This window comes from Haliotis asinina, chromosome 10, assembly GCF_037392515.1.
Source record: "Haliotis asinina isolate JCU_RB_2024 chromosome 10, JCU_Hal_asi_v2, whole genome shotgun sequence".
Taxonomy (NCBI): Eukaryota; Metazoa; Mollusca; class Gastropoda; order Lepetellida; family Haliotidae; genus Haliotis; species Haliotis asinina.
In genome coordinates, this window is record NC_090289.1 from 34,923,662 (window position 1) to 34,949,989 (window position 26,328).

The window sequence follows — 26,328 nt, forward strand, 5'->3', positions numbered from 1 at the left end:
CGACACTCACATGAGGAGATCTGGAGATTATTTGTATTTCACATGCATACAAATATTTTCGACAAATTATCGATCAGGTCGTTTATCTGGCTGAAACTAACATGAAAAGATGGAACGAAATGTTCCATTGTAGCATCCTAAAACTGTATAAAGGATGAGAAACCATACGCTTAAACAGCTAAAGATGTCCCCTTGTGTTTAAAGACGTCCAAGTGGTTGTGCAGCCGTTGGCGGAGTGGCAAGACATCGTAGACCAAACTTTGAAACTGTCCATAGTTGCATCAAATCCATAGTGGTTTCATAGTAATTATGACATATGTACAATCCATATCCGTAAATTAGATCTTCTCAAGTCTGGTAACGACATTACGGATATTGATGTGTGTGTTCAGGGCATATTGCAACACTCGGATTCCGCTGGGTGCGCAGCTGGGACGGTCTTTACATCACCGGAGTTGCTGTGTTGTCTACACTGTAAACATGGATATCGACATAAAGGCTCTGGGTATGTCGATAGCCTCATCGTTACTGTGGGTGTAATTGTCAACAATCGCCGTTGAGTAACATCGTGTATTTCTTGTGGTTTGGTTAATGTGTGACTTGGGATTTACGCCGCTTTTAGCAATATTCCAGCAACATCACGGCAGGGAGACACCGAAATGGGATTTACACATTGTACCTATGAAGGGAATCGAACCCGATCTTCAGCGCTTCGAGAGGGCGCTTTAACCGTTGGGCTACTCCACCGCCCATCTATACAGGTGTTAAAACAACAGTCTTACGGAGGAGTAGTTGCGCGACCTCTTTCCGAGACTGCTTACCCAACCAGACCTATGTGCAGTGGCATGTTACACATCTATGGCAGAATCAGAATTAAACATTAGAACAAACACAAAACTTTGTGACGTCTATACTGACAGTCATTTATTCACCACTTGTTCTGGCGCGGTTAGTTGTTACTCGGAGGAAAATGTAGCTAAGCCCATATTCACACTTTAAATTGTGAATAAGAAACACGAACACACTCAATTCCAGCCTTGCGATTTGTTTGTCAGCCACTTAGCTTGGTGGTACGGAATGTATTGTTACCTGGGATGGGGTCAAGAACAATGTGAGCAATCTGCTGGGACAAAATAGGTATGTGGTTTCCTTGCATCAAATACCATATCAACTACTTTGTAACGTCTTGATACAAAACGGTATGTCAGGTAAAATTGGTAACGTCAACAGAATCATATTTAGTAATGTTCAGTTGAAAATATATAAATGATTGAGGATTACTATAACTGAGAGTTATCTACCTTGCATTAAGGTCATAGACCTGACTGGATGACAACACTCTTCACTGAAGATGTTGGTAAAGACATGACTTAAACTGATACAAAATACTGCATAGAAAAAACTCAATACATAACATAATATTACTTCCTGTTTACATAAACAGCATACTATTGCAAAAAATACGTATGTAGTTGTGATGGTGCTGACTGGAGTCTGCACATGATTTTGGCCACACAAGCCAATGATTGATGTCTAAACATTGATCCTTGGCATCTGTTTGTGACCACTTGCAAGTAACCAAGCACTAGAGTCTGTCAGATCATTTCAGTGACCTCATATGACCAGGGTCTACATATTGTTCTTAGCACTGCACTCCTAACATATGATAAACCCTGTGATAAACCCTATAGGTCGTACCATTATGAACATTGTCAGGATTGGGGCCAAGCACAGGTAAGTTCTGGGGCCTGTTCCTCATTACCATCATTTTTGCACTGCGATCACTTTGAGGAATGGGACCCTGATCACCTCGGAATCTCCCTTTCCCATGGGAGGCTGGGTGAAATGGGATTTATCTTATCTTCCACTCAGAGTATGCTGACTAACCTGAAACTTCCTTGTTATATTTCCAAAATGCCAAGCATCAAGCATAGCAGAAAGTAGGTTCTTTTGGGATGACTCCAATATCAATCAAATACCCGAAACCTGTGATCTCAGAACAGATGTTCTGTCCACGAGACTATGTAGGTGATCACAGAAAGTTTGTAGCGTGTGTGTAATCAGTCTTCTTGAAGGAGTTTCAGATCGAGTGCAAACAAACCGGAACTGCAGGTGTGTGGTAACTGATACTGACCTTTATCACATGCTAAGTGAGAATAGATCTCAACAACCAATACTGTCTTTACAGGTCACTAAAAGGATTAGGTGGTTGGACGCAATGATTTCGTTGATTGTCTGCCTGTGTCCTCAAGAGGGTGCATAGTTGCTCATGATATTAATCACTAAAATGAGGAGTGCTTCTCTGAATAGTAGACTGTTCTTTCAGTAGTATTTCATCTTGTCCATGCATATAGACTAGGAAGTTACTGTGGCAGTATAACCTTATACTGACAGAAAATGTTTGTAATGACATAAAATCTGTCATGCAAATACTAGATGGTCAGATCTCTTAATGATGGTTTTTCAGTAATACTGATTCATGTTGACGGATGGCACGAATAGGATAGATGCTGACAAACCACAGTTCATAATCAGGATGAATCATGATTAGGGTATGCTTGTTGGCAGAAGGGAGATAACTCTCTGACAGTAACTCTTACAGTTAAGTCCTTATATTAGTCAAAGCATAAAAAGAAGACACCGAATGAAAAAAATATCTAACAAAAATAAACATCTACAAATACAACAATATAAGAGGCAGAAATAAATTATATAAACAATCAACCTTGTAATAGTTTGAAACCATTTAAGAAAGGAACTTCATTACAGAACAGAATTTCACAATTTTTCAATCTTTGAATAAGTCATAACAACGTAGAGTAACTTGATCTTAAGGATGCATTAGGGAACTTGTGCTCAAGATTGTGTCAGAAAAACATGTGCCCCTTGGTTGTGTGAGTGGAACGTCATCTCAGTTCTGTGTCAGTGAAAAGTCACCTCCATTCTGTGTCAGGGGAACATCATCTCAATTCTGTGTCAGGGGAACGTCATCCCAATTCTGTTTCTGTGGAAAGTTATCTCAAATCTGTGTATGTGGAACGCCATCTCAATTTTGTGTCAGTATATCATCATCTCAGTTCTGTGTCAGTGGAACGTCATCTCAGTTCTGTGCAAGATTGCGCTCAATTTCAACTGAATATATTTTACAATTCGTACACATTACCATGAATCATTGGAATGGATGTCACCATATCCTCTGGACATCCTATAATGAAGTAAGAGCACCAGAATAAAGGTCAGCCAAAGGAGGATAACTCAAGCAATCTGTGTATACTTTACCAAACGTCTAAGCCATACACCATATCCTGATGGACAGTTTGCGACCAAAATAACTAAATCACATCTACAAGGTGAAAGCAATGTTTCACTACAACTTAATACACTACAAAATACTTGTAAATTTAAAGATGCCATCATCACTCAAAATAGGTATAAAAATACAAAGATCTTAGAAAAATAATCGCTTCACAATAACATAATAAAAAAAATTATATAATATCCACAAAATATGTGCTTAAATTCCTGACACTCTCGAATTGCAAAACTAGCAGTTTCTTGAGATCTTAATTTCTACTTCTAAGAAACTGGCAAACTTTGTCTGCTGATTCTTTCATCCATCGAGCGTTGAGTCGGATGTTCTCCACTGATTGTTGTACAGTCCTTTCTGCAGCTGGTGTAGGGTTGGCCTTGAAGAATTCCTGCAAATACAAAGTACATAAAATCAGACAAGTACCCAATTGGCAATAAAGCAACTCAATTTGAATACCCTACTCAATGAGAGTGAGTGAGTGAGTGTACCCACCTGGCTATCCTTCTGCCCTTGATATATTGTTATATGGTGTGTGTGTGTGTGCGTGTGTGCATGCATGTAAAAAGTGATTATGAATAAGGTTTAAAGAGCATTTTTCTTTGCACCATGTAAAGTCAATGCATATCCAGACATTAAAGTCTCTCTGATACTGTTTGCAGCATGCATGTTTGAAAAGTGAGCAAAGTGAAGAAAACAATAGCTACATATATTCCCTGCAAGCCCTGCAAGCCCTGCAAGCCCTGCAAGTTTACAATTGTAGACAACGGCAGTCACATGACTTAAGACTCTTACCTGGATTGTACTCAGGTGATCAACAAGAGTCATCAGAAGATGACATATCCCCTCCCGGTCCCCCACATATTTGAAAGAACAAATCATCTGATAGTTACTTGATGTTTTTTTAGACTAAGTCTGAATTTTTTCCATGGAAATAATGAAAAATATAAATGCCAAATATCTGTAAACAGCAAAATGCACCTCTTCAAGATCTGTCTCATATATCCACTAAGTTCTGTTGAAAGATATCACATGGTTTTTGAATTATCACAGCTGGACACACAGACAAGGCAATGACTATACGCCCCCACATTACATGTCGGGGGATAAAAAGGAATGATGTCAATGATGATTTTTATCAAAACACAAATTTCTTAAAAAGCACACTTGAAAAATATGCGTCATCATATAAGTAAATTCTTCACCATCAGAAAGGTTTATTTCACTTAATGAGTTTTGGTAGCTATCTTTGAAATTGTCAAATAATCAAGATATTTCAACAACGGTTCTTAAGTGGTAAGAAGTCTTGTCACTACAGTGCCCAAAGATACAGACTTACCTCGACCTCCTTGGCCCTCTCCTCAGTAGCGAAATTTTGTGTCGATGCCTAGAAAACAACAATGCAGATAACACGGTACGTAATAAAGAATCGAAGTACAACAGAGCAATCATGACTCCATTGAGACATAGTTTTCCTGCTTACCTGATATTCAAACAGATGCTCGAACTCTGAGGGGTGGTGGGGTAGCCTAGTGGTTAAAGCATCAGCTCATAAGGCCAAAGAAATGGGTTCGATTCCCCACATGGGCACACTGTGTAAAGCCCATTTGTGGTGTCCCCTGCTGTAATATTGCTGGAATATTGCTAAAAGTTGTGTAAAACTATACTCACTCACTCACTGAAGCTCCGAAAAGCCACATGGCGAAAACAAATGTCAGTCCCTCTTTTCATATGTAATATGTGATGTCTCGACAGTGACTTGACAAAGATCTATCCCCAACCAAATTATCTAACCTACTATCCATACTACTAAAAGGAACTTAAGGATGATCCAGTTCTTTAAAAATCTACAGCTTATCTGTCAAGTCTTGACATGTTCTAGTGGTCTTCTCTTTGAGTGGTTATGTCACATAGTTGGACCCTCGAAGGTCATTCATGAGACAGATGAGATGTAAATCTCAGCAAGCCTTCCACTTCTACTTTCATATCTTTGGACTTATAAAACAATATTTTGTGTTAACTGCATGAATGATCAGAATGTCAAGATTAAAACTCAGTCATTTCATGAACAAGAGACATTCTGTGCTCAGTTAGAGATAGTGAGTGAGTGAGAATGGTTTTGTGCTGCTTTTAGCAATATTCCAGCAAAATCACAGCAGGGGACACGAGAAATGGGCTTCACAAACTGCACCCATGTGGGGAATACAACCCTGGTCTCTGGCATGTCAAGCGAATGTTCTGTTCTCTCAGTTACCCCATGCATTGCACCTAGTCAGAGATCTAATGTATGGAGAAGGTGAAGTCACTTACAAAACAAAGCTAAGCTGCAACTGGTTCCAGAGTATTTATCAAAATACACTTAAGTCAAATGGGATCACTATGGATGACAGTCATTATTGTGAGTGAGTGACATGGGTTTAATGCTGCTTTGAACAATATTCCAGTTCTATCACTGTGTGTCATCTCAATGTGGAAGAAAGCAGCAGGTCATGCAGGTTTCACGTGTGTAAGACAGGTGTCAGGTGAATAACATAGGAGTCAGGTGCAGAGCACAGGTGTAGAACACAGGAGTCAGGTATAGAACATAGGTGTCTGGTGTCATGTGTATAACACGTGTCAAGTATATTACAAAGAGTCAGGTGCATAGAAGGTGTCAAATGTGTAAGACAGGTGTCAAGTGTGTAACATTTGTCAGGTGTGTAACAAGGATATCAAGTGTGTAAGACAGGTATCAAGTGTGCAACACAGATGAGGTGTATAACACAGGTTTAAGGTGTATAACACAGGGTCAGGTACGTAACACAGGTGTCAGATGTAAGGTGCATAACACAGGTGTCAAGTGTACAAAAAAGTGTCAGGTGTATGACACAGGGGTCATATGTATAACACAGGTGACAAGTGTGTAACTCAGGTCAGGTGTAGAACACAGGATCAAGAGCACATCGCAGGTGTCAAGGTGTATACCACAGGTGTCAGGTGTAAATCTCAGGTGTCAGTTGTATAATGCAAGAGTCAGGTGTTTAACACTTTTGAAAACTAAACACAGGTATAGTGGTGACAAACCTAGAAACCTTGTTCGTACGAACCAGGATTCAAACCAACTATCTAAGCTTCATGTCGTGCCCAAGGGACAGAAACACTGTACAGAGAATCCTAAACATAACCCTCAGAGGTTCTTTCATGATTTTGTTATCCTCTATACGATATAACATTCACTGCTTGAAACATCACTTACCTTGACAAGCCTCGTTAACAGATGCCCATGATGTTTTTCACATAGGTCTTTCCAATTATCTTTCACATAGTTCCAAGTGAGTTCTCTCCCTTTTGCTGATCCAGTGGTCCCAGCAAGCACAGACACTTTGTGTTGTGCCCGTACCTTGTCCTGAAATATAGGCATTAACAATAGTCAACATGACCATCATATTGTGACTGCAATCCTCTTACCTGTATCTGATCCTATTATCCCAGAATGTGATACCCCTATCCTAGTATTTGATACCCTTATTCAAGGATGTGATCCCTTTATACCAGTATCGGATACCCTTCTCATAGGATGTGATACCCCTCTCAGAGTATTTGATACCTATATCCCAGTATCTCATTTTCCTTTCACAGTATTTGATACCTCTACCCAAGAATATGACACCCCTATCCCACTGTTTGATACCTCTATCCCAGTATGTTATACCTCTATCGCATTATGTGATGCCCCTTATCCCAGTATGTGATTCTAAATAATTTACAAATACTTGAAAACACTACCGAATCTTATTTAACAAATATTTTTACTTAATCCCCTTGTAGCTCACTCTCTTTGTTATTCAATGATGATAATGTCTGTTAAGCTATCAAGAAAAGATAACTTTATTACCCCCGAAGAAAATTATTTTTGCATGAAAATGGTCTCAGTATGTCAAACACAATCATTGTATGTCTTCTCTTAACTTACACTGGCAGCAAATTCAATGACACGATTGATAAGTTCTTCTTTCTTGACTGCCCCAAGAGCTCGTGCTATCCGTATCTTCTCCTCTTGCATGTCTGCCTTGTCATAGAGCTGCACAGAGAGACACAGACTGTATCAACACTTTACAGACACTCTCAGTGTCACTAGACATCAGGTTCTATGTACATACAGTGTTAACAAGTGTCACAGGGTAAAATTTGTTTGTCACTAAAACTGCACCATAGTTTCCATCACTGGCTCTGATGTTTGTGTAAACAGACCACCTTACTTGTGGTCTGCCAGGTGCATCCTGGGCCTTGGCACATGCAGTTCCTGTCAGTGTAACAGAGTATGGTCACATGACTGTTATCTTTAAAACTACACATGCCAATGGCCCAGCACACACCATGTGAGGCAACCACTGAAGCATGCTGTTATAAGACACATGCTTGCTTTGTTCATACAATAAAATGCATCTGCCAGAATGGACTCAGTAGCTCCTGACACACACGTATCACACAGTGTAAACAAAAACCAGATTGACTGTTGACCAGCATAATATGGCTGACAGTGTTAACACAGAGACACTTCAGTGACACTTTCTTAAACATAACAGGGAAACAGTATCAAAACACACGAGATACAAAGACAGTGTCAATACACCACACATACACAGATTGTACAGGTGTTTCAAAAGAAAGATCCTGGCAATGAGTGAGTGAGTTTATTTCTATGCCGCACTCAGAAATATTCTAGCTATATGGCGCAGTCTGTAAATAACAGAGTCTGGACCAGACAATCCAGTGATCAACAGCATGAGCATCAATCTACACAATTCGGATAATATGACAAGGGGCAACCAAGTCAGCGTGTCTGGCCACCTGATCCCGTTAGTCGCCTTTTATGACAAACAATGGTTACTGAAGATCAATTCTAACCCGGATCTTAGCAGGTCTCATTAAAAAGCAGACAGCCAATGAGATCCCTTGAACCTCACTGCAAACATCTGTGGAACCTCTCTGTGACTACTCATAGATTTCATCAAGACATAGCGCTGAGAAATCTGGATAAACATCCAAGTCGCCATGGCAACAGAATTACCTCCATCAACTTGTCGAAGTCCTCACTCCTGTCTTCAGACAATACTGTGATGAACACCTGAATGGAAGAATGATCACTGAGTTGTCATCATTTGCAAGTGTTACAACCATTAGTGGTATATCAGTTATAAATGACATCTGCTACCATGGATACAGACATTTGTATCACAATGCAGTAATCAGAAAATATCTCTATGACTGATAAAAGGTGGTATCATATTTTGATCTAATGTGTTTTACAAATGGAACGGACACGCACCGGAGCCCTGAGATCAGGTGAGATGACCTTATCTCCACTGCAATGACTCTCAAACCTCTTCCTGGCCTCTGCTACTGTCGGTTTGTCACCATAACGACCCATCTTGGTCAGGACGAGATCTCGCAACATGGCTGTCAGTTGACCTGAGATCGGAAATGAGACAGACTTTACAATACCAATGTGATTACAGGAACCATGAACATTCCCTCCAAAGGTAGACACATATTACATGTTTCACATAATACAGTATGTTGCTTGTGGTATTTATTAAAACAAAATTCAAGCACAACTTGTGCCAAATACTGAACAGCCAGTTCATCAAAAGTTTGCATATAGGCTATGTGTAAAAAATGAATTGAAACGTATTTACTCTATTATTTACTTTGTGAAACCCATAATTTCAATACTTTACAGCAACTATAAATATCAATTTGATGTATTCATTATCATTTATTACAAGTTATTAAGCGTTGTACTTGGGTCACTGACAATCTTCCACCACCTCAGGGTAAGTCTTACATTTCATAGAATCTAAAGGCAATTTTCTTTCCATGCAAAAGGATTTTAGCGCTGGTTTTACAGTCACTTGTAAATTTATAAACTACCAACAAATTATGCCTTTTCTCAATATTAAGAGTTTTCAATTATTTAATTAATCACAGACATACTTTCCCCCTCCTTCTTGTCCCAGCCCACAGTCTTGGCCACCTGGGAGAAGAGGTCACGGGCGAAGGCCTTGTAGAGGTCATAAGAGTCTGTGTATTGGAGAAGGACAGCCATGCTGGAAAGGTTAAGGGCAAGGTCGTTCCACACTGTGTAGTTGTCTTCGTTGATGAAGGCCTCGACCACCTTCAGGACCTCCTCGGATGCTGCCATACCAGCTCGGGCCTGGGGAAATGAACAAGCATGAATACAAACTCAAAGGGACATTGGGGTAGCCTAATGGTTAAAGCATCCGCTCATCACACTGAAGACGTTCTTTTCCCACATTGGTAAAATGTGTGAAGCCCATTTCTGGTTTACCCTGCTGTGATATTGCTGGAATACTGGAAAAGCAGTGTAAAACCACACTCGCTCAATCAAAAACTTAAATCTACTAAGAATGAAGCGATCACATCATTGGAGTCCAAGCACACTTACAAACATTGAATATAGCTAGTTATGAAGTGGTCTTGACTGTACAGAACCCTGTTTAAGACATTTGGCTTCTTTTCTAACATGTATTCGCTGAGTGCCAAGCATTCTCTTGGAATATGACTTCCAGTCCTTCAGATAGTATTAATACTGACCAGTGCAAAGAGATCACTCTGGAGTCCAAGTCTGTCTCTGGGAGGGAGGGATCTGTCCTTGACAGCGGGGATCAGGGCCGCTAACATCTCTGTAGGGTACTGTACTCTGTATACACCCACTGTGTTTGTGTTGACCTGCCACAAACAAAAGATACCCATGTACCATCTTTGTACCTCGTTGGTACTATTCTTGTACTACTTCTGTACCAATCACACACCACCTGTGTATATAGTAGATGCAGAAAGTGTTTATGTTCAACTGTCACAAGTAGGTAACACCTGTGTACAACCAATGTACCACAGAGGTACCTGGGACAAACAAGCTACATCTTCATGACAGTCGTTTGTTTTGTTTGTCACAGCTAAATGACACTGGTCTGTAGATAATTTAACCTGGACCAGACAGTCTAATGATTGCCATCATGAGCATCGATCCATGCAGTTAGGAGATGATGACATGTGTCAAATAAGTGAGCAAAACTGACCACGTGATCTGATTCATTGCCTCTTACAAGCATGGGTTGCTGAAGACCAATCCTAACATGTTATTATCTCTTGAAATAGTTATGGGTTTTTCTGATGAAAAACATTCTTTCATGCCAATACCTACCTATTAAGCTGCTAATCATAAGTTGAGTAAAAACACCTGTGCAATTACCTCCCTTGCTTGCTACCCATCTCTCTGAGTCTACGGCCAGAAAGCTGGGGAAGAGCGACAAACTAAACCATATGTCTGAATGTAAGCTTGTTAAAGCAATGTTTTTAAACTTAAAAAAACCACATGTTTTAGCTCACATTCAGCTGTACTTGTGCTTTATCATGTCAGCAGGCAATGGGGGACAAGGCTTAACCACATAATTACCCATGCGAAGCCGACATGCCCCTGGTGACAGACTTCACATAGACGGTTGTGTTTACCCAAGACGTAATTAAAGAACAATAACTACACAGCCTCAACAGTCCACAAGAACATAAGGATGACCGGAACTGTATCTAATCAGCAGAAAAGCTATGAATCATTGAGTATGCAAATATCAACAATGGAGGAGCAATGTCGACACAAGCACCCAAACTTCATGAGGGTGAGAAGGGGACGGCGGATATACAGCACATGTACAGAGAATCATAGACCAAAACAAGTAAGAGAGAGTATTCCAGGAAATGTGTGACTTGAAGGTTGGAGATAACATGACAAACAAATGACAAAATCTTTTTGACGTGATCCAGAATGTTGAAGGTAAATGCGTAATGCAGGCATTGGACAAAGGGACAAGCTGAAAACCCCAGCTGTGGGGTTTGATGCATCAAAAGTGTCCATGAAGTTGGACATCCATGCCAATACTTCATTGTCCCTGGTCTGTCAGGATGGACTATCATCCCCATCATCCAGATCCAGTGCAGGGGTTGAGGCAACATTCAATGACAAAGATGAAGCCACATTAGGTACAGTACAGACCGACAGAGTCAGCTGAACGACATGGTTGGCAGACAGAAAAGGCACAGCATGCAAATGAGTCAAGATGTCAACCAGTAAGGAAAGAGAAGGAGGTACGGTTGCCGAAGTGGATGGCAAGTCATCAGGGTATACACTGGACCAAGTAATAGTCATGGTAGGATGTCGAAATCAAGGAAAACGACTACACACATAATGAAAAGGAGAACAATGATGTGGAGACAAGTAATCCACCTTGTAATGGGAAGGAGTAACTGAGATGACCAGTAATAATCATTACGAGTAGGGATATCATCCCTGGATGAATAAAACTCGTCAAACTGCCAGGATGACACAGTATCGGTTTTATTATAGTGCTCATAATGAGAATCCATATACTGGCCTGAGACTCTATCCATGGAACGCTGAAAATGGTCCCTTCTATCTGTGGTGTAATAACAATCCAGCTGACTGCATCAATTCCTCTGTACAATTCAACCAGATCGCTCCAATGGACATGATGAATGACTGCCCACATGAGAACAATACAGACGGGAGTGTGTGTCAACACTCCCCCCCCACCCACCGATTCCCTCTCAGTTGGAGTAGGTAACGACAAAACCGTACTGCAGGGAATAACATCATCACATCCAACTGAGTTGCTATCACTTGAGTCGGGACACTGATTTCGGTTGGTTGACAGACGATGTACCTGGATCGACACAAGATGGTGAAGTGGCAGTGGGAGACAGCTTATACTTTTATCTCTGGATGGAAAATTGTCAACAACAGCCTCCTTCCTCAGATCTTCTCATATGCCGATCAGCCTCCCACTTAGCAATAGTGAGTGAGTGAGTTTTGTTTTTACGCTGCTTTTAGCAATATTCCAGCGGGGGACACCAGAAAATGGGCTTCACATATTGTACCCATGTGGGGTATCGAACCCGGCTCTTTGGCAGGACAAGCGAACGTGTTACCCACTAGGCAACCCCACCGTCGCACAAATTAGCAATAACTTTCAAATATGTAGTGAAATCCTCCTTAGACAATTCATCACACAAAATGCATTTCAGTTCCACACAACATGGAGCATAGCAGTCCTGGCATGGCAGACAACTACTGTTGGGGTCAGCCTTAGAAAATATCCGTTGACACTAGGAACACCAAGAAGCCAATAACATGTGTTCACACCATATTGTGCAAAAAGTGTTCAAAGTCGCTGTGAAAAAAAAGAGAATTCACCGAAGCAACCAAGATGTTTACACCAAGAAAAAAGTTAAGTAAAACTTTACTACTCAAAACTCTATCAACAACATGAAAAAATATAGAGCTCACTTTTACACGTCCTATAGGTACAGAGGCACAGGATAGATTAGTGACACAGAAGGGGAGGTAATTGTACAGTGAGGTTGTTTGTGTTTATATCTTGTTTCCACTTGACTTACAGTAGGTAGCTTAACACGCAGGTATAAGCATAAGTACCGCTGACTGTAATCTAAAACATATATTTATACTTAATAGTTTAATAAAGGAATCTGCAAGGTACATAAGTGGTACATATGTGGTACATAAGCAGCACGTCATACATACATGCTACATAACTAAAGAATGGAACACAAGTGGTACGTTTATGACATTTAGTATCTTCTTTGAGACACATGTACAACTCATGTCCAGTCTCTGATTAACAAAACAGTGAAAACTGCTCATGACAGAAATAGTTCACTTCATTGATTTCCATTAAAATCGATGCAAGAGAGTGCAAACTGCTGACCTTGACCCATTCTCCAGCCTTGACATTGTCAAGTGTGACCTCTAAACTCTTCCCCTCTAGCATGATGGTCTTGACTGGTGTGGAGGGGCTGCTGGCAGTGGAGAAACTAATGGGAACACACCAGCTGGACTTGTCGTCTGTCACAACAAGTTGAGGTACATATATATATATATATATGATGTCAAACTCTGAGCATCTCAAAAATGAAATCATGCAAGTAGATAACAGTGCATAGATCTGTAAAATAAGAAACCAGAAAAATCATCAAATAATCATGGCATTTAATTTGTAATGGCTGATTGATTGATCTGCTGATATATCTTGACACGCACATGAAAACTGAGAATAATCCTTACAAACATTCCTGATGAATTAACGATGCCATTTATAATGTGGAAAAATATAACACATGCTGCATTTGGATTTACACTTTCTGAGTGGTGGCTGAGTGGGTTGGATCTCTAATTTAGTGAGCCTAACTCTGAGAGTGTAGGTTTGAATCTCAAATGTGACCCAATCCTACCCACCAAAATTACTCGAATCTGTACTTTACTGGAAAGTGTATCCTCCAATAAATATGCTGAAGTAACACAATAGTCAGTAGATGACATATCACCCCCACCCCTGGCCCCCACATATTTGAAAGGACAAATCATCTGACAGTTACTTGATGTTTTCTTAGATTGAGTTTGAATTATTTCCATGGAAGTCATGAAAAATATAAATGCCATATATCTGTAAACAGCAAAAGACACCACTTCAAGATATGTCTCATATATCTGCCAAGATCTGTTGAAAGATATGAAACGGTTTTCGAGTTGTGCTCTGGAAATGAACTTTATATCCCTCCATTTTGAGACTAAGTCAGAATTGGTTCCTTGGAAACCGGGAAAAATAAAAATGCCAAAACATTGTACATAGCAAAGGCACCACTTTGTGGTCTGCCTCAAATATTTGCCACGTTTTGCTGCAAGATATTGAATAGTTTTCAAGTTGTGCTCTGGAAACGAAGCCCATCCCTCCATTTTGAGACTAAGTCATAATCGTTTCCACGGAAACTGGGAAATTGATAAATCACATAAATCTGTAAATAGCAAAAGGCACCACTTTAAGGTCTCCCCTACATATCTGCCAAGTTTTGCAGAAAGATTTTTTTTGTGTGAGTTGTGCTCCAGAAAAGAGGCCGATCCCTTCATTTTGAGACTAAGTCTGAAACGTCTCCATGGAAACCCAGAAAATTATAAATCACAAAAACCTGTAAATAGCAAAAGGCACCATGTTGTAGTCTGCCACATATATCTACCAAGTTTTGCTGACAGATATTCGGAACTTTTTGAGATGTGCTCCGGAAACGAAACACACCTCTCACTTTTGAGACTATGTCCGAAACGTTTCCATGGAAACCGAGAAAATAAGAAATCACAAAAACCTCTAAGTAGCAAAAGGCACCACCTCAGGTTCTGACTGATATATCTACCAAGTTTTTGATGAAGCCCACCCCACCATTAGACTACCAACATGTTCCACGGAAAAACAAAAAAATAAAAATGCCAGAAATCTGTAAATAGCTAAAGGCACCACCATAGGTTGAGATTATTATATCGAGGCATCGACTATATCCCCCCGCATTACATGCCAGGGGAATAAAAAAAGTCATAACTGCCTAAATTTTTATCCAAGATGATACCCTGAACATCCAGTACTGATGATGTTAATGTCCTCAGAAAGAAATATCATTCTGATCGTTACCTGTAGGTAGGTTACCGTCAGCACAGAACTTTTCTTGTGTGACTGTGAGAACCCGCTTGTCTCCGTCTTGTCTCTCATTCACCTGACAAAGAGAAGTGATGATGTGAAATGGGGTTTAACATCGCACTTAAGATTAATTTGCTCCGATTACGGTATGCATGCATGTGCATGTGTGACGTCTTGTACGAGTCCAGGCATAAGCTGGTCTTATAGAGCTAGCTCACTGAGACACCATGCCATATTTAAGCATTAACACCCCCAAAGACACATTTTACTGACCAGTCCTTGTACCCAACAAGAAAATAATGGTACAAATTAACCCAAATACCCAGCCAGACTTCAGGACCAGTAACTTCAAAATGTTACCTGCCCCAAATGGATTAACCAGATCAGACAAAAAGAATTTTCTTAGATTCCTGTCTTGGACGGTCAGACGTGCCATCTTTTATACACTTCCATAACCTAGGTCTTTCAAATGGTTTCCTTACTTAAACTTTATCTTAAAACAAAGTGTTACCAAAGTCCATCTTGTCTTCTCCTCGGTAGAAAAGCCAACACTGAAGCCACACAAACCTGTCTGCCTGTCCCCCGCGAGTCCTCTGCTTACCTTAATGACAGGGAAGCCCATCTGTTTGGTCCAAGTGTTCATCATCTTGGCCACTGGCTTTCCGCTGGCTTCTCCTAGAGATGCCCACAGATCCTCGGACTCTGTGTTTTGATAGGAGTGCTTCGTCAGGTACTTGTTCATTCCTTTACGGAAATCCTGTATTATATAGTTTACTGTTTACAATCAAACACAAAAATCATAAATACCTACAGTTTACCTTATATCTTTCCTATGAAAGAACCAAGTTGTGGTTTGTTGTTCATAACATCACTGAATTGTCTGGTCCAGACGTCATTAATTACAACCTGCAGCATATAGCTATAATATAGTCAGTATTATGACCTATGGGTAACATGACCTTGAAACTCAATAAACCTTTCTCACAAAATGTTGCAGAAAGAACCTCAATAAACAAATGACTGACATCAACTGACCTCATCCCCCAGGTAGTCGTGCAACATCCTGATGACAGAAGCTCCCTTGCAGTAGGATATGGCATCAAAGATCTCATCCACCTCTGCTGGATGGCCAACTGGAACCTGTGTGATGACACCAAATACATAAAGCTGTTCCGGGATGTGTAGATGTGTTGCAAGAATATGGTAAAGGTTTTTAGTTACAATTGCTAAGATTGCTCTGAGAAAGAGGAGCATGGTTTTTCACCCCTTTTGACAATATTCCAGCAACAGGAACCCCTGAAGATCTGAATTAAATTTGATCTTCAGTAACCCATGCTTGTTGTAGGGAGCAGCTAAGGGTATTGGATGATCAGACTCACTGACTTGGTTTACATATCATTGTATCCCAGTTGTATAGATGGATGTTCATGATGTTGATCACAGGATTGTCTGGTCCAGATTATTTACGGACCGCCACCATACAGCTGGAATACTGCTCAGTGTAGCGTAAAACTAAACTCACTCACTCACCTCAATTGGATGACTGGTGTGGAGGGCGTCCAGCTCCAAGGCTCGGCCAAGATCCATGTTTACAAACTGAGTCCAGATGTCATACTCAGGGAAACACTCATCCACACACAGATACTCAATCCAAGAAGCAAATCCCTCCTTTAGCCATAAGTTGGTCCACCATTCCTATAAATGTCAACTATTTTATATCAATTAATATATTTGCAGCACATAAGGCATTCCTTGCAGCACAAACAACAGATACATGTATTAGACAGACATGCAGATAGACAGACAGACAGAGATATGCAGACAAACAGACAAGGAGATGGATAATAATATGTGGATAAACAACTTCTGTATTACAATGAGAGCAATGTTTTGACATAGGTTATAGGATAGACAGACAGACAGACATTCAGTAAGACAGTCACATAGAAAGACAGACAGACAGACAGACATCCACTTTGTCACACAGAAAGACAGACAGGCATACAGTAGGATAGTCACACAAAAACAGACAGTCAGTTAGACAGTCACACAGAAAGATAGAAAGACAGACATTCAGTTTGACGGTCACACAGAAAGATAGTAAGACAGACATTCAGTTAGACAGTCACACAGAAAGACAGACAGACATTCAGTAAAACAGTTACACAGACAAACAAACTGATAGACATTCAGTTAGTCACACAGAAAGACATTCAATTAGACAGTCACACAGAAAGACAGACAGACAGACAGACATTCAATTAGACAGTCACACAGACAGACAGACAGACACTCATTCATTTAGACAGTCACACACAAAGACAGACATTCAGGTAGACAGTCACACAGAATGACAGACACACATGTAAACACACACACAAAAACAAACCCATATAAAATCAAAAACATAATACACATATAAAAATAAATATACACCACACACCCAAACACACATACATACCATTGTGACCAGGTTCCCAAACCACATGTGCGCCAGCTCATGTCCCACAACCAGTGCCACATATTGCTTGACATTTGCAGATGTGTTGGTGGGATCTACGAGCAGAGCTGTCTCTCTGTACGTCACAAGACCCCAGTTTTCCATGGCACCTACAGAACAAAACAAATATATTAAAATGAAAGACAAGTGCCACCAACTGCTTCATCCTCGATATATCTCATCTGCTACACAGCAGGCAGGGGTTCTGCTGTGACACACTGGGAGTGATGTCCCTCTGCTCAGTCTTCTGTTCTTCTGAATTCCACAAATTACGAATATTGTCAAAACATAGTCTATTCTGACCTCCAAAAGGTCCCAAGATTACAAATGTCCTCCAATGCCACTCTTACCTATGAGAAAGTCTGCAAGGGCTATAAGATCCATCTTAGGTAATCGGTATGGGATGCCAAAGTATTCTTTGTAGAAGGGCAGGGTTTTTACAGCAACCTTAAACATATCATTTGGGAACTCAAAAACATAGCATACGTGAAGGTTTCAAATAGAATAAACAAAACATTAGCAAATGTTTCTAAATGAGGAGATTATGAGAAAAATTAAAGTAATTTTTACAATTCCCAATTATAATTTTGGATATCTCTATCCATGGTTTGACACTAAGAAAGCATTCAGTTAATTTCACTCTGAAGCTATTTCACTAGTGATTTTAGCAATATCACTGTACCCATGTGAGGCATCGAACCTGGGTCTTAGGGATGAAAAGCCAATACTTTCATGTATAGGCTACCCACTGGCATCTGGACTCTACCAGTCTGGACCACACAATCCAGGGATCAACATCATAAACACAACTGAGATACAATGACATGTGTCTGCAAAGTCAGCGAGTCTGACCCGATCCTGTTAGTCACCACTTAAGAGGAGCTAGAATTACTGAAGATCAATTTTAACCCAGATTTTCACAGGTCGAGTGGCCAAGTACTTCATGAATGGATCTGCTGTTGACCTACATCAAGGGCAAACTTGCCCTGCTCCTTCTTGCCCACAGGTGTGTAGACTCTCACGACGACACCATCCACATCTTTGTCCTCAACATAGTCGTAGTCCCCAACAATGAAAGCTACTAGGTACGTGGACATGATGGGTGTTCTGTCATACTCCACCACACGCCACTTTGGATCTTTGTCTGGGGTGTCCGACTTGACAGGCTACAGGGCAAATACATCCAGTCATTATGCTATTTCTAAACTTCATTGTAACACAGTGATATTTAGCTTACTCTCACCTCATGTGCAACATGACAAGTTTTGATGAGTGAGTGAATTTAGTTTTATGCCTAACTCAGAAATGTTCCAGCTGTATGGTCTGGTCTGTAAACAATCAAGTCTGGACCAGGTAATCTAGAGATCAACATCAAGAGCATCAATCTACCCAATTGGAATATGATGATGTGTCAACCAAGTCAGCAAGTTTAACCACCCGATCCCTTTGGTCATCTGTTATGACAAGCATGTGTCACTGAAGATCATTTCTAACCTAGATCTTCACGGGTTGATCTAGCTTTAGGTTCAAACTCAAAATTACAGGTTTCGAGTGGAGATAAGGGAGATAACTCTGAACAGTGAAATGTGCCACTTTAGTCGACTGGATCAACAATATTACCTATATACTCTATCATCATCCTTTCCCCTACCTTCCCAGTGACTTCTGACAGTAACTGAGTATGATTTCAGCAATACTGAAGCAATATCCTACAGTTGGGTCTACGATTATTATTACACCTCATTCAGTCTCACAAGGCTACTTCACCATGTCCTTTAATCCTGGCCATGTTCGTTTAACATTCCCACAAAGGGGTCAGTTAATGACTAGAACCCTGGGTGTTGAAAGAGAAATGAAATTATGCCCGACATTTTAGACAATTTACCCTTTAGCGCACTTGTGAAACCCACAAATAGGAACCTAGTCATTAGCCTAAGTTGCACCAGGTGTCATTTTTGAGTGGGTAAACATCTAAATAAAACATCTAAATAATTCAAAAGTATATTTTTTTCATTATACATTGCAACAAAAGCAGTACATCTGGAATTTGTCTGGTGCAACTAGGTTATTTTCTTAGGTTGCACCAGGTGCAAGCAGGTTAAAGTCTCCTAAATTGAGCCCTGCCCATGTAATATATGCATTCATATATTTTAAAGAAATTTTTCAAATCTATATTACCATATTGCTGAGAGCTGTTTTATCCTTGGGTACAACAAGCGTGACATCAAAGGTGGCCTTGACTGCTGGTTCGTCCCAGCAAGGGAAAGCTTGGCGAGCTCCTGTTGCCTGCAAAATTTCAAAATGGAAATTTCATGTTTGATAAATATACAATAAGCATCCCATTTGTGTTCAAAAGCACATTGCTATACGTGTACATGGTATTTATAACTAATGCCTTTAAATTAAGCAGAAAAATTATTTGCGACATGTCTTGCAGTCTGGCCAGCATTCAGTCTTCCTAAAGCTTCGTTCTGTTCCCTTGATAATCTACTACGGTGAAAGATTTGGTGCATGTTCAGTGGCTCTTCTTATAGGGATGACACCTTGGGAGGCACATCCATTATCATTTTCATGAAATACACACAAAAACCTTGTCCCACTATTACCTTAGTAACTGCATTCTGAAGACATGTCTTTTTGTATCAAACACAGAATCTGAAACCAAACTTCCTTGAAATGTGGATATGAACCAAGTCTAGGTAACATAAAAAAAGTGAACAAATCACTAAAATTAAGATGGAATATATCTGTCCAAATTGTCTGTAGGATGATGTGTTTCTTTTGCAGTTCAGTATATATACCCTTTGAAAATGTATTGACCCACAGGGCTGGCTATAAAATAAAGATGTAACTAGCAAGCCATTTGGCTGACAGCATTTCATACACTGGCAACAATCTATGTCAATACAGCATAATGCCACATGATATCTTGTTTCGATTCCAAAATAAATTTAGCTCTGTTAAATCTAAGTCTAGTAGAATTACACTGAAGTAAGTTCATCTCCTATCCCTAATTCATACTTCTAAGATATATCGCTGAAATATCAAACCCACCTATAGCACTTTATCATTTGATAAACAACACTTTTTGCATTGCATCACCCTGTATTGGCATCACTACTTCATTCTATTCTGCATAAAGGCAATCAGATGCACATTTGGTAGACTTACATTACCCTTTCTGTTGCATCAAATATCTATCAGAGAAGATGATTCAGGGAAGGTACCTCCTTTAGCACACTGTTTCATGGTTGGTAGTTGATTCAGTTTGATAAAATTACTGGTCTACACATTTTATTTAACAAAACTAGTAAGCAATTATTTTTTAATGGCAGTAATCCTAATCCTTTACTGTCCAGGGCCCGCTTGCACAGAGCAATCTTAGTTACAATCAATCTTAGGCCCCTACAATCAACTTTACAATCACCATACAATTGCCCTAATCCACATGCACAAAGACGATCTTAAGACAGCACGGATTTAAGATCGCGATCTTAACTAAGATCGAACTCTTCAACGTTGGAGGTAGAAATTTCTTAAACTCGACTCCTGTCTACAGTTGACTTCAAGTGCGCATAGCATGCAGCGCAAATAAAACGTGGAACTGGTTACTGCACGCAAATGACACCCCTTCCTTAATCGCACCTTGCAGATTTTTCATGAAAACAAAACAAAAACCCCCCAAACCCCAACCCACAAATCTTTGAAGGAAATGATAACGTTGAAGAAGGAAGCGATAACATGGAACGTAACATGTATAATCACTCGTACCTCAGGGGTTAATCTCTAATTTTTCTACATTCTAATTTTTTATGAACTAGACATGATACTGCAACCACAGAAATATCATGTTTTATGCAAGTATTGAAATACAAACAAATACGTTAACAAATTGGGTCTCGAGTTATTGACCTAATAATCATGAAATAAAAGATAGCACATAAATACAATTTCCTTATGACATAATGCCTAAATGTACCATGATTTGTCAGTGGCTGTCAGTTGAACATAGTTTGGCATCTTGTAGGTGTTATTTGGAGTAAAATCCCAAATATATCCCACAAGCATTAGATTTGTAAAGATATGAAAGTGTGACATGACTTTGGGAGTGATGTGGAAAATTCATAGCAGGGAAATATGAAAACGTAACTTATTTCGTGTGTGTTGTATGTGTTGTTGAATGCTCATCCACAGTATATTAATTACTTTATGATATTTTGTTGATAATTATTTTTTCGTTTTGTTAAAAAAACGTTTTATGCAAATTTCACATACCCCAGCAAGTGTATTTTTCCCGTTTGAAGAATACTTATTTAAAGTGCATAGTTTACAACTCTTGTCTCGTCAGATTCAATTTTTACAACTAGAAAAAACATAATTCTGCACGTTATCCAACTGTAGATTATTTCAATGATAAACTAAGACAAAATCATTAACCGAAAAGAAACACGTGGAGATCTGTTCTGTCACAACAGATCATGCATTGTATTTAGGCATGGCAGATTTTACGGCAACGGCATAATCTGCAAAGGGAAACCACTCTTGCGTAAAAACTAAAATTAGCTGCCCTTGAGTCATTGAAAAGGTCATGGCCACTGCTAATCGCATGCAGACACCTTTCGTTACTATCCTTTCCTTGTTTATCAAAAAGGTATGGTGTTCATACTTTTTCCAACACTGAATCGGGTGAGAATTGTACTCAATGATATCGACTCGATAACGATATTGTTCACTACCGCAAATAACGATATTTCAAACGTTAAATCGATGTTGCATTCTCCGTGTTGTTGAAGTGTCGAGGCGAATCATACAGTTTTATGCAATATAAAAGCAATCCCCAAACGCAAAGCTAATTATTTGCGTGAAACTGACAACAACTTGAACGCCATTTTGCTACTGACTACAATGATCTTAGCTCCTTACAATTGGTTACGACCAATTGTAAGTTTTGATTGTAACTTACAATGATCTTAGCCTGCAATCACTTTGTGCAAGTGGATGGCGATTGTAGCCGAAGCCTAAGATCGCGATCTTAAGGATTTACAATAATTGTAGCTCTAAGATCGTTTTGTGCAAGTGGGCCCAGGAAGTGACAGAAACTAGGAGTGAGTGAGTGAGTGAGTGAGTGAGTGAGTGAGTGAGTGAGTGAGTGAGTGAGTTTTACACCGCTTAGCAATATTCAAGCAGTATGGGTGGACATCGGAAATGGGCGGAATCACTGAAAAGACAGTTGCTGATTTAGAATGTCATAAATAAATGTTATACATTCTGTGTTTGGGTTGTTATGTTTGGTACAGAAAGCTACTGGAGTGTTTAACTTGTCTATGTCAATTCTATGTTCTAGTAAAAAGCAATAAACAGTCTAAAAACGACAGATCTCATCTCTTTCAATGACAAAACAGAACAAGAACTACATACCTCAAAATGTGTGACCGCTCCTACTCTCTTTTCTCCATCAGGCATGGTGTACCTGTTGCGATAGAAACCAGCCATCTTGTCGTTGAGTTCACCAGTGAAGCTCACCTTCAGCACACCTTTACCTGGCTGAAAACATCAATAAGCCTGGAGCATGAACAAGGATTCATGTAAGGTTATAACTCAATGGCCTTGTCAAGCTGAGGAAAATATACTTCATTCAAAATTAGCATTTTTTAACAATGTTCTTTTCCTATAGTTTGAGGCATTTTAACATTGCTTTCATTAAAATAGTGTAAATATAAGCACTAATGTCTCTTCTTTTTCAGCTTGTTATTATTGACAAACACGCTAACTCAACAAAACCAAAATCAATTACAACTGTAATGCTATCGACTGGGAATTACTTCATTCTTATTTGGGACATTTGCAAATCAAAATTGTCATCTTAGTTTTGACTTCCGATAACCATTATCACTAATTTGACTTGATATTTGAAAAAGTATTTAGATTATTTCCACACAGCAAGAAAGTAACTTTCAGTCCAACTCCAGCAGTTTTGAGCACTGAAATACAGGGAAACATAACTGGTTGATGGAAGGCTAATTATCCAGTCTAAGTAAACTTATCCTCAGTACTTTTCGTTACATTCCACTACAGAGTCTAACAAAACCTTATAGTAGGTCGCGTCAGGTAACCTTCGAGATTGACCAATCGGAACACAGCTTACCAAATCACAAAAGTGGACATTCGCACATACCTTCTGAACGTTTTATCTCGAAAAGGTCCGTACCCGAACGATTCCAAATGCTATTTAGCGTATGCTTGCTTCCGGGTGATGCACACGGCGTACGTACAACCATGACAACGCGAGTCGCTGAAAATGGTGTTTTTGGCAATATTCAAGGAAGTCATCTTGTGGAAATAATAGGTAATGGTAACCATGTCCCGAAAGCGCTTATACTGCAGGTCAAATAATTGTGTTATATGCGGAGTTTTGTTTGTGGAGAGATCTGTGTCTGTGACCTGAATATTTTGAAAGTCCCTCCGACCCCTAAATAGTAGCCGTTGTCTGATTGGTTAAATACATTTAGCCAACTCACGTTTGATTGGACAGCCATTAGTCGCTCAAAGGTTACCTGACACAACCTTCTACTAGGTTTTGTTAGACTCAGTGGTGGAGTCTAACAAAATACACTGTGACTAAGTTTACTTAGACTGGCTAATTATCCAATGAGAACTGTTGTTAGTAGTCATAGCCAAGTTGATGGCGGATTTCTCTGAGAGTTAAATGAAATATGAAGCTTTTACTTGTATGACAAATCAAATCAAATCAAATAAAAAATGATCGAATCAAGGGTTTATCATCTAAAATCAAATTAAGGTCTGGGTGAACCACTGCTGCCCTAATTCAAAGTAATGTTTGCCATAAAGTGATGCTCAGACAGCTGGTACAAATAGCAAATCTTTTTCTGAACCAAGTGATTTCCACCAAGGAGGTCCAAAACATAGGATGGTTGAAGGGATTCTGTCACTTCTATTTACGTAAACCCACCTGTAGGGCTGAGGGGAACTTGAAAGTGGCCGTCTCCGTCTCCTTGTCAGCTGACACTTCAGCCACCAAGGAGCTGTCTAAGAAAAAGCATGCAGGCTAAAATATCCTCACTCACAATTCAAACTAATTACAGATGAAAAGAGATCATGATAACACAGTGCCATTTAGGAAGTGATGAAATGTAACATGTTGTATTTTGAATTAAACTTTATCAGTAATGGCAGCCATTGTGGTTGAGCAGGTTAGATTGTGATTAGGTACCTGAACTGCAGGGTGTGGGTTTGAATCTGGACTGGTCTAGAATCTGTACTTTACTTAGACAGTGCAATCCCAGATATAACACATGTTAAATCAGAGATCATATCAACCAAAAACATATCACTAATGATTCTGCAAAAACCTCACAGAGTTGGTATGATGTTTCGATAATGATCAGTGTTTCAATGAGTATTTTATGCTTATCGTTTTCCAAGGTAGACTGCAATTCATCAGTCCACTTTTGAGCCAAATGGATTATATAGGAACTGACTTGAGTTTCTTGATTGTCATTGCAGATATTATAAACAACTCACCACCACCTTCATGTGCATGATATGTCACCTCGCTGATACTGATGTTGAGTGAGTTGACTGTCACAGAGTTAGTTGAATTCTTTACCTGGAAATTAATCAAAACGATAGTTAAAGTTTGAGACACTTTACTGTGTTCCTGTGCAGATAAACATACCCTAATAAACATCAACAGATATTTTAACAAACCCCCAACGATGTTCGTGCACATAATCATTGTTAATGCCAGTATAGGTGTGCGTGTCTGTGGGGAGGAGGGGGTGGGGGCAGTAAGTTACTGCAGTAACCTTTTTCATAATACGACCGGCGTTTCGAACAGCTGATTTTCATTTTCATTGTCTGACTGGGTTATCTGCGTTGATTACCTCAACATCTATTGCTTCCTGCCCCTGAAATACAAATGCATCTAGATCTGGTTTAAGGCGAATGTTGTAGTTGCATGGAACGACATCTTCTGGAAGACGTTTGAACTCTCGTTTTTCTTGCATAGTGCCGTTTGTGAAAGCTGGAATTAACACGTACGAAGTTACCTCCCTTCTTTCAACTAGCTTCGAGGTTCAAATCAGTGCGTGCCACAGTAGTTCATGGGAGCTCAAAATGAACGCGAGGATAGAGGTATCGATGTAAGGAGCTTGCATCAGAAACTCCACCAGAACTGAAATTTTGCCATCTATGCGCTGGCTACATCGCATAGAGCGAATGCCCAGTTCACCCACAGCGCCGGTGGTCGAAAAATCAGTTGGTGCGGATAAATGAAGTTTGTACAGAAAAGATGGGGTAGCACAAACTGACAATCACACCAGCCATAGGCTTTGGCATCATTTGCTGTTTAACATCACGGAAAATGTGATATTTATTATCGAAAGCACTGTTGTTTCAAGATTCCGAAATACTTTATCGAAATTCATTCTTTTGCACACAAATTCATAAGTTAACGACGCACTCAGCAACATTCCAGCTATTTGACGGAGGTTTGTAAATAATCAAACCTGTAATTAATCTAGTCTGGGCCAAAGAACCCAGTGACTGACATCATGAACATCGATATACGCAACTGCATGGGATACAATGACATGTCAACCAACTCAGTGAACCTGACCCTCCGATCCCATTAGTCACCTCTTACGAGAAGCATGGGTTGCTGAAGACCAATCATACCTCAGCATGCTGAAATGCACACGTAAAACACGTTCTTTACAGAGCTTATCAATGTCTCAACGACTATAACTGGGTCATATGTGCAGGCGCATGTTGAGCCCTTAAACCCCGACAGGTCTTAAGTGCACATTAATCTTAAATATGTGGCGCATGTGCGGAGCACATTGGCTTAGAAATTAAACATTTCCAGTTTATGCATTAAACTTCTCTGAACTGATTTAAAAGAAAATGGAGAAGTCGCAATCACTAATGCAATAGAGATTGAC

The 26,328-nt window shown here is 39.8% G+C and overlaps 1 protein-coding gene across 1 annotated transcript; it reads right to left on the bottom strand.

Moving 5' to 3' along the window:
• Positions 1 to 895: 895 nt before the first annotated feature.
• On the bottom strand, positions 896 to 25,502 carry LOC137298011 (puromycin-sensitive aminopeptidase-like). Its single transcript, XM_067830038.1, has 21 exons — positions 25,270 to 25,502; positions 24,908 to 24,992; positions 24,336 to 24,412; positions 22,784 to 22,909; positions 19,544 to 19,651; positions 18,334 to 18,531; positions 17,716 to 17,812; positions 17,327 to 17,475; positions 16,396 to 16,560; positions 15,901 to 16,005; positions 15,467 to 15,622; positions 14,860 to 14,941; positions 13,111 to 13,247; positions 9,905 to 10,039; positions 9,284 to 9,503; positions 8,616 to 8,758; positions 8,358 to 8,414; positions 7,260 to 7,367; positions 6,543 to 6,692; positions 4,647 to 4,694; positions 896 to 3,698 (listed from the first exon to the last, which is right to left on the bottom strand). Exons 1-21 carry the CDS (start codon positions 25,390 to 25,392, stop codon positions 3,564 to 3,566), a joined length of 2,604 nt encoding a protein of 867 aa, XP_067686139.1. The 5' UTR covers positions 25,393 to 25,502; the 3' UTR covers positions 896 to 3,563.
• Positions 25,503 to 26,328: the final 826 nt, after the last annotated feature.

Excerpts from the sequence above, each read along its gene's own strand:
- LOC137298011 (XM_067830038.1), bottom strand. The coding sequence starts at position 25,392 with ATGCAAGAAAAACGAGAGTTCAAACGTCTTCCAGAAGATGTCGTTCCA. Across the intron at positions 22,910-24,335 it reads AGTTCCCCTCAGCCCTACAG|CCAGGTAAAGGTGTGCTGAA; the intron begins GTGGGTTTACGT and ends TGATGTTTTCAG. Across the intron at positions 17,476-17,715 it reads CCTTGCAGACTTTCTCATAG|GTGCCATGGAAAACTGGGGT; the intron begins GTAAGAGTGGCA and ends TTTGTTCTGTAG.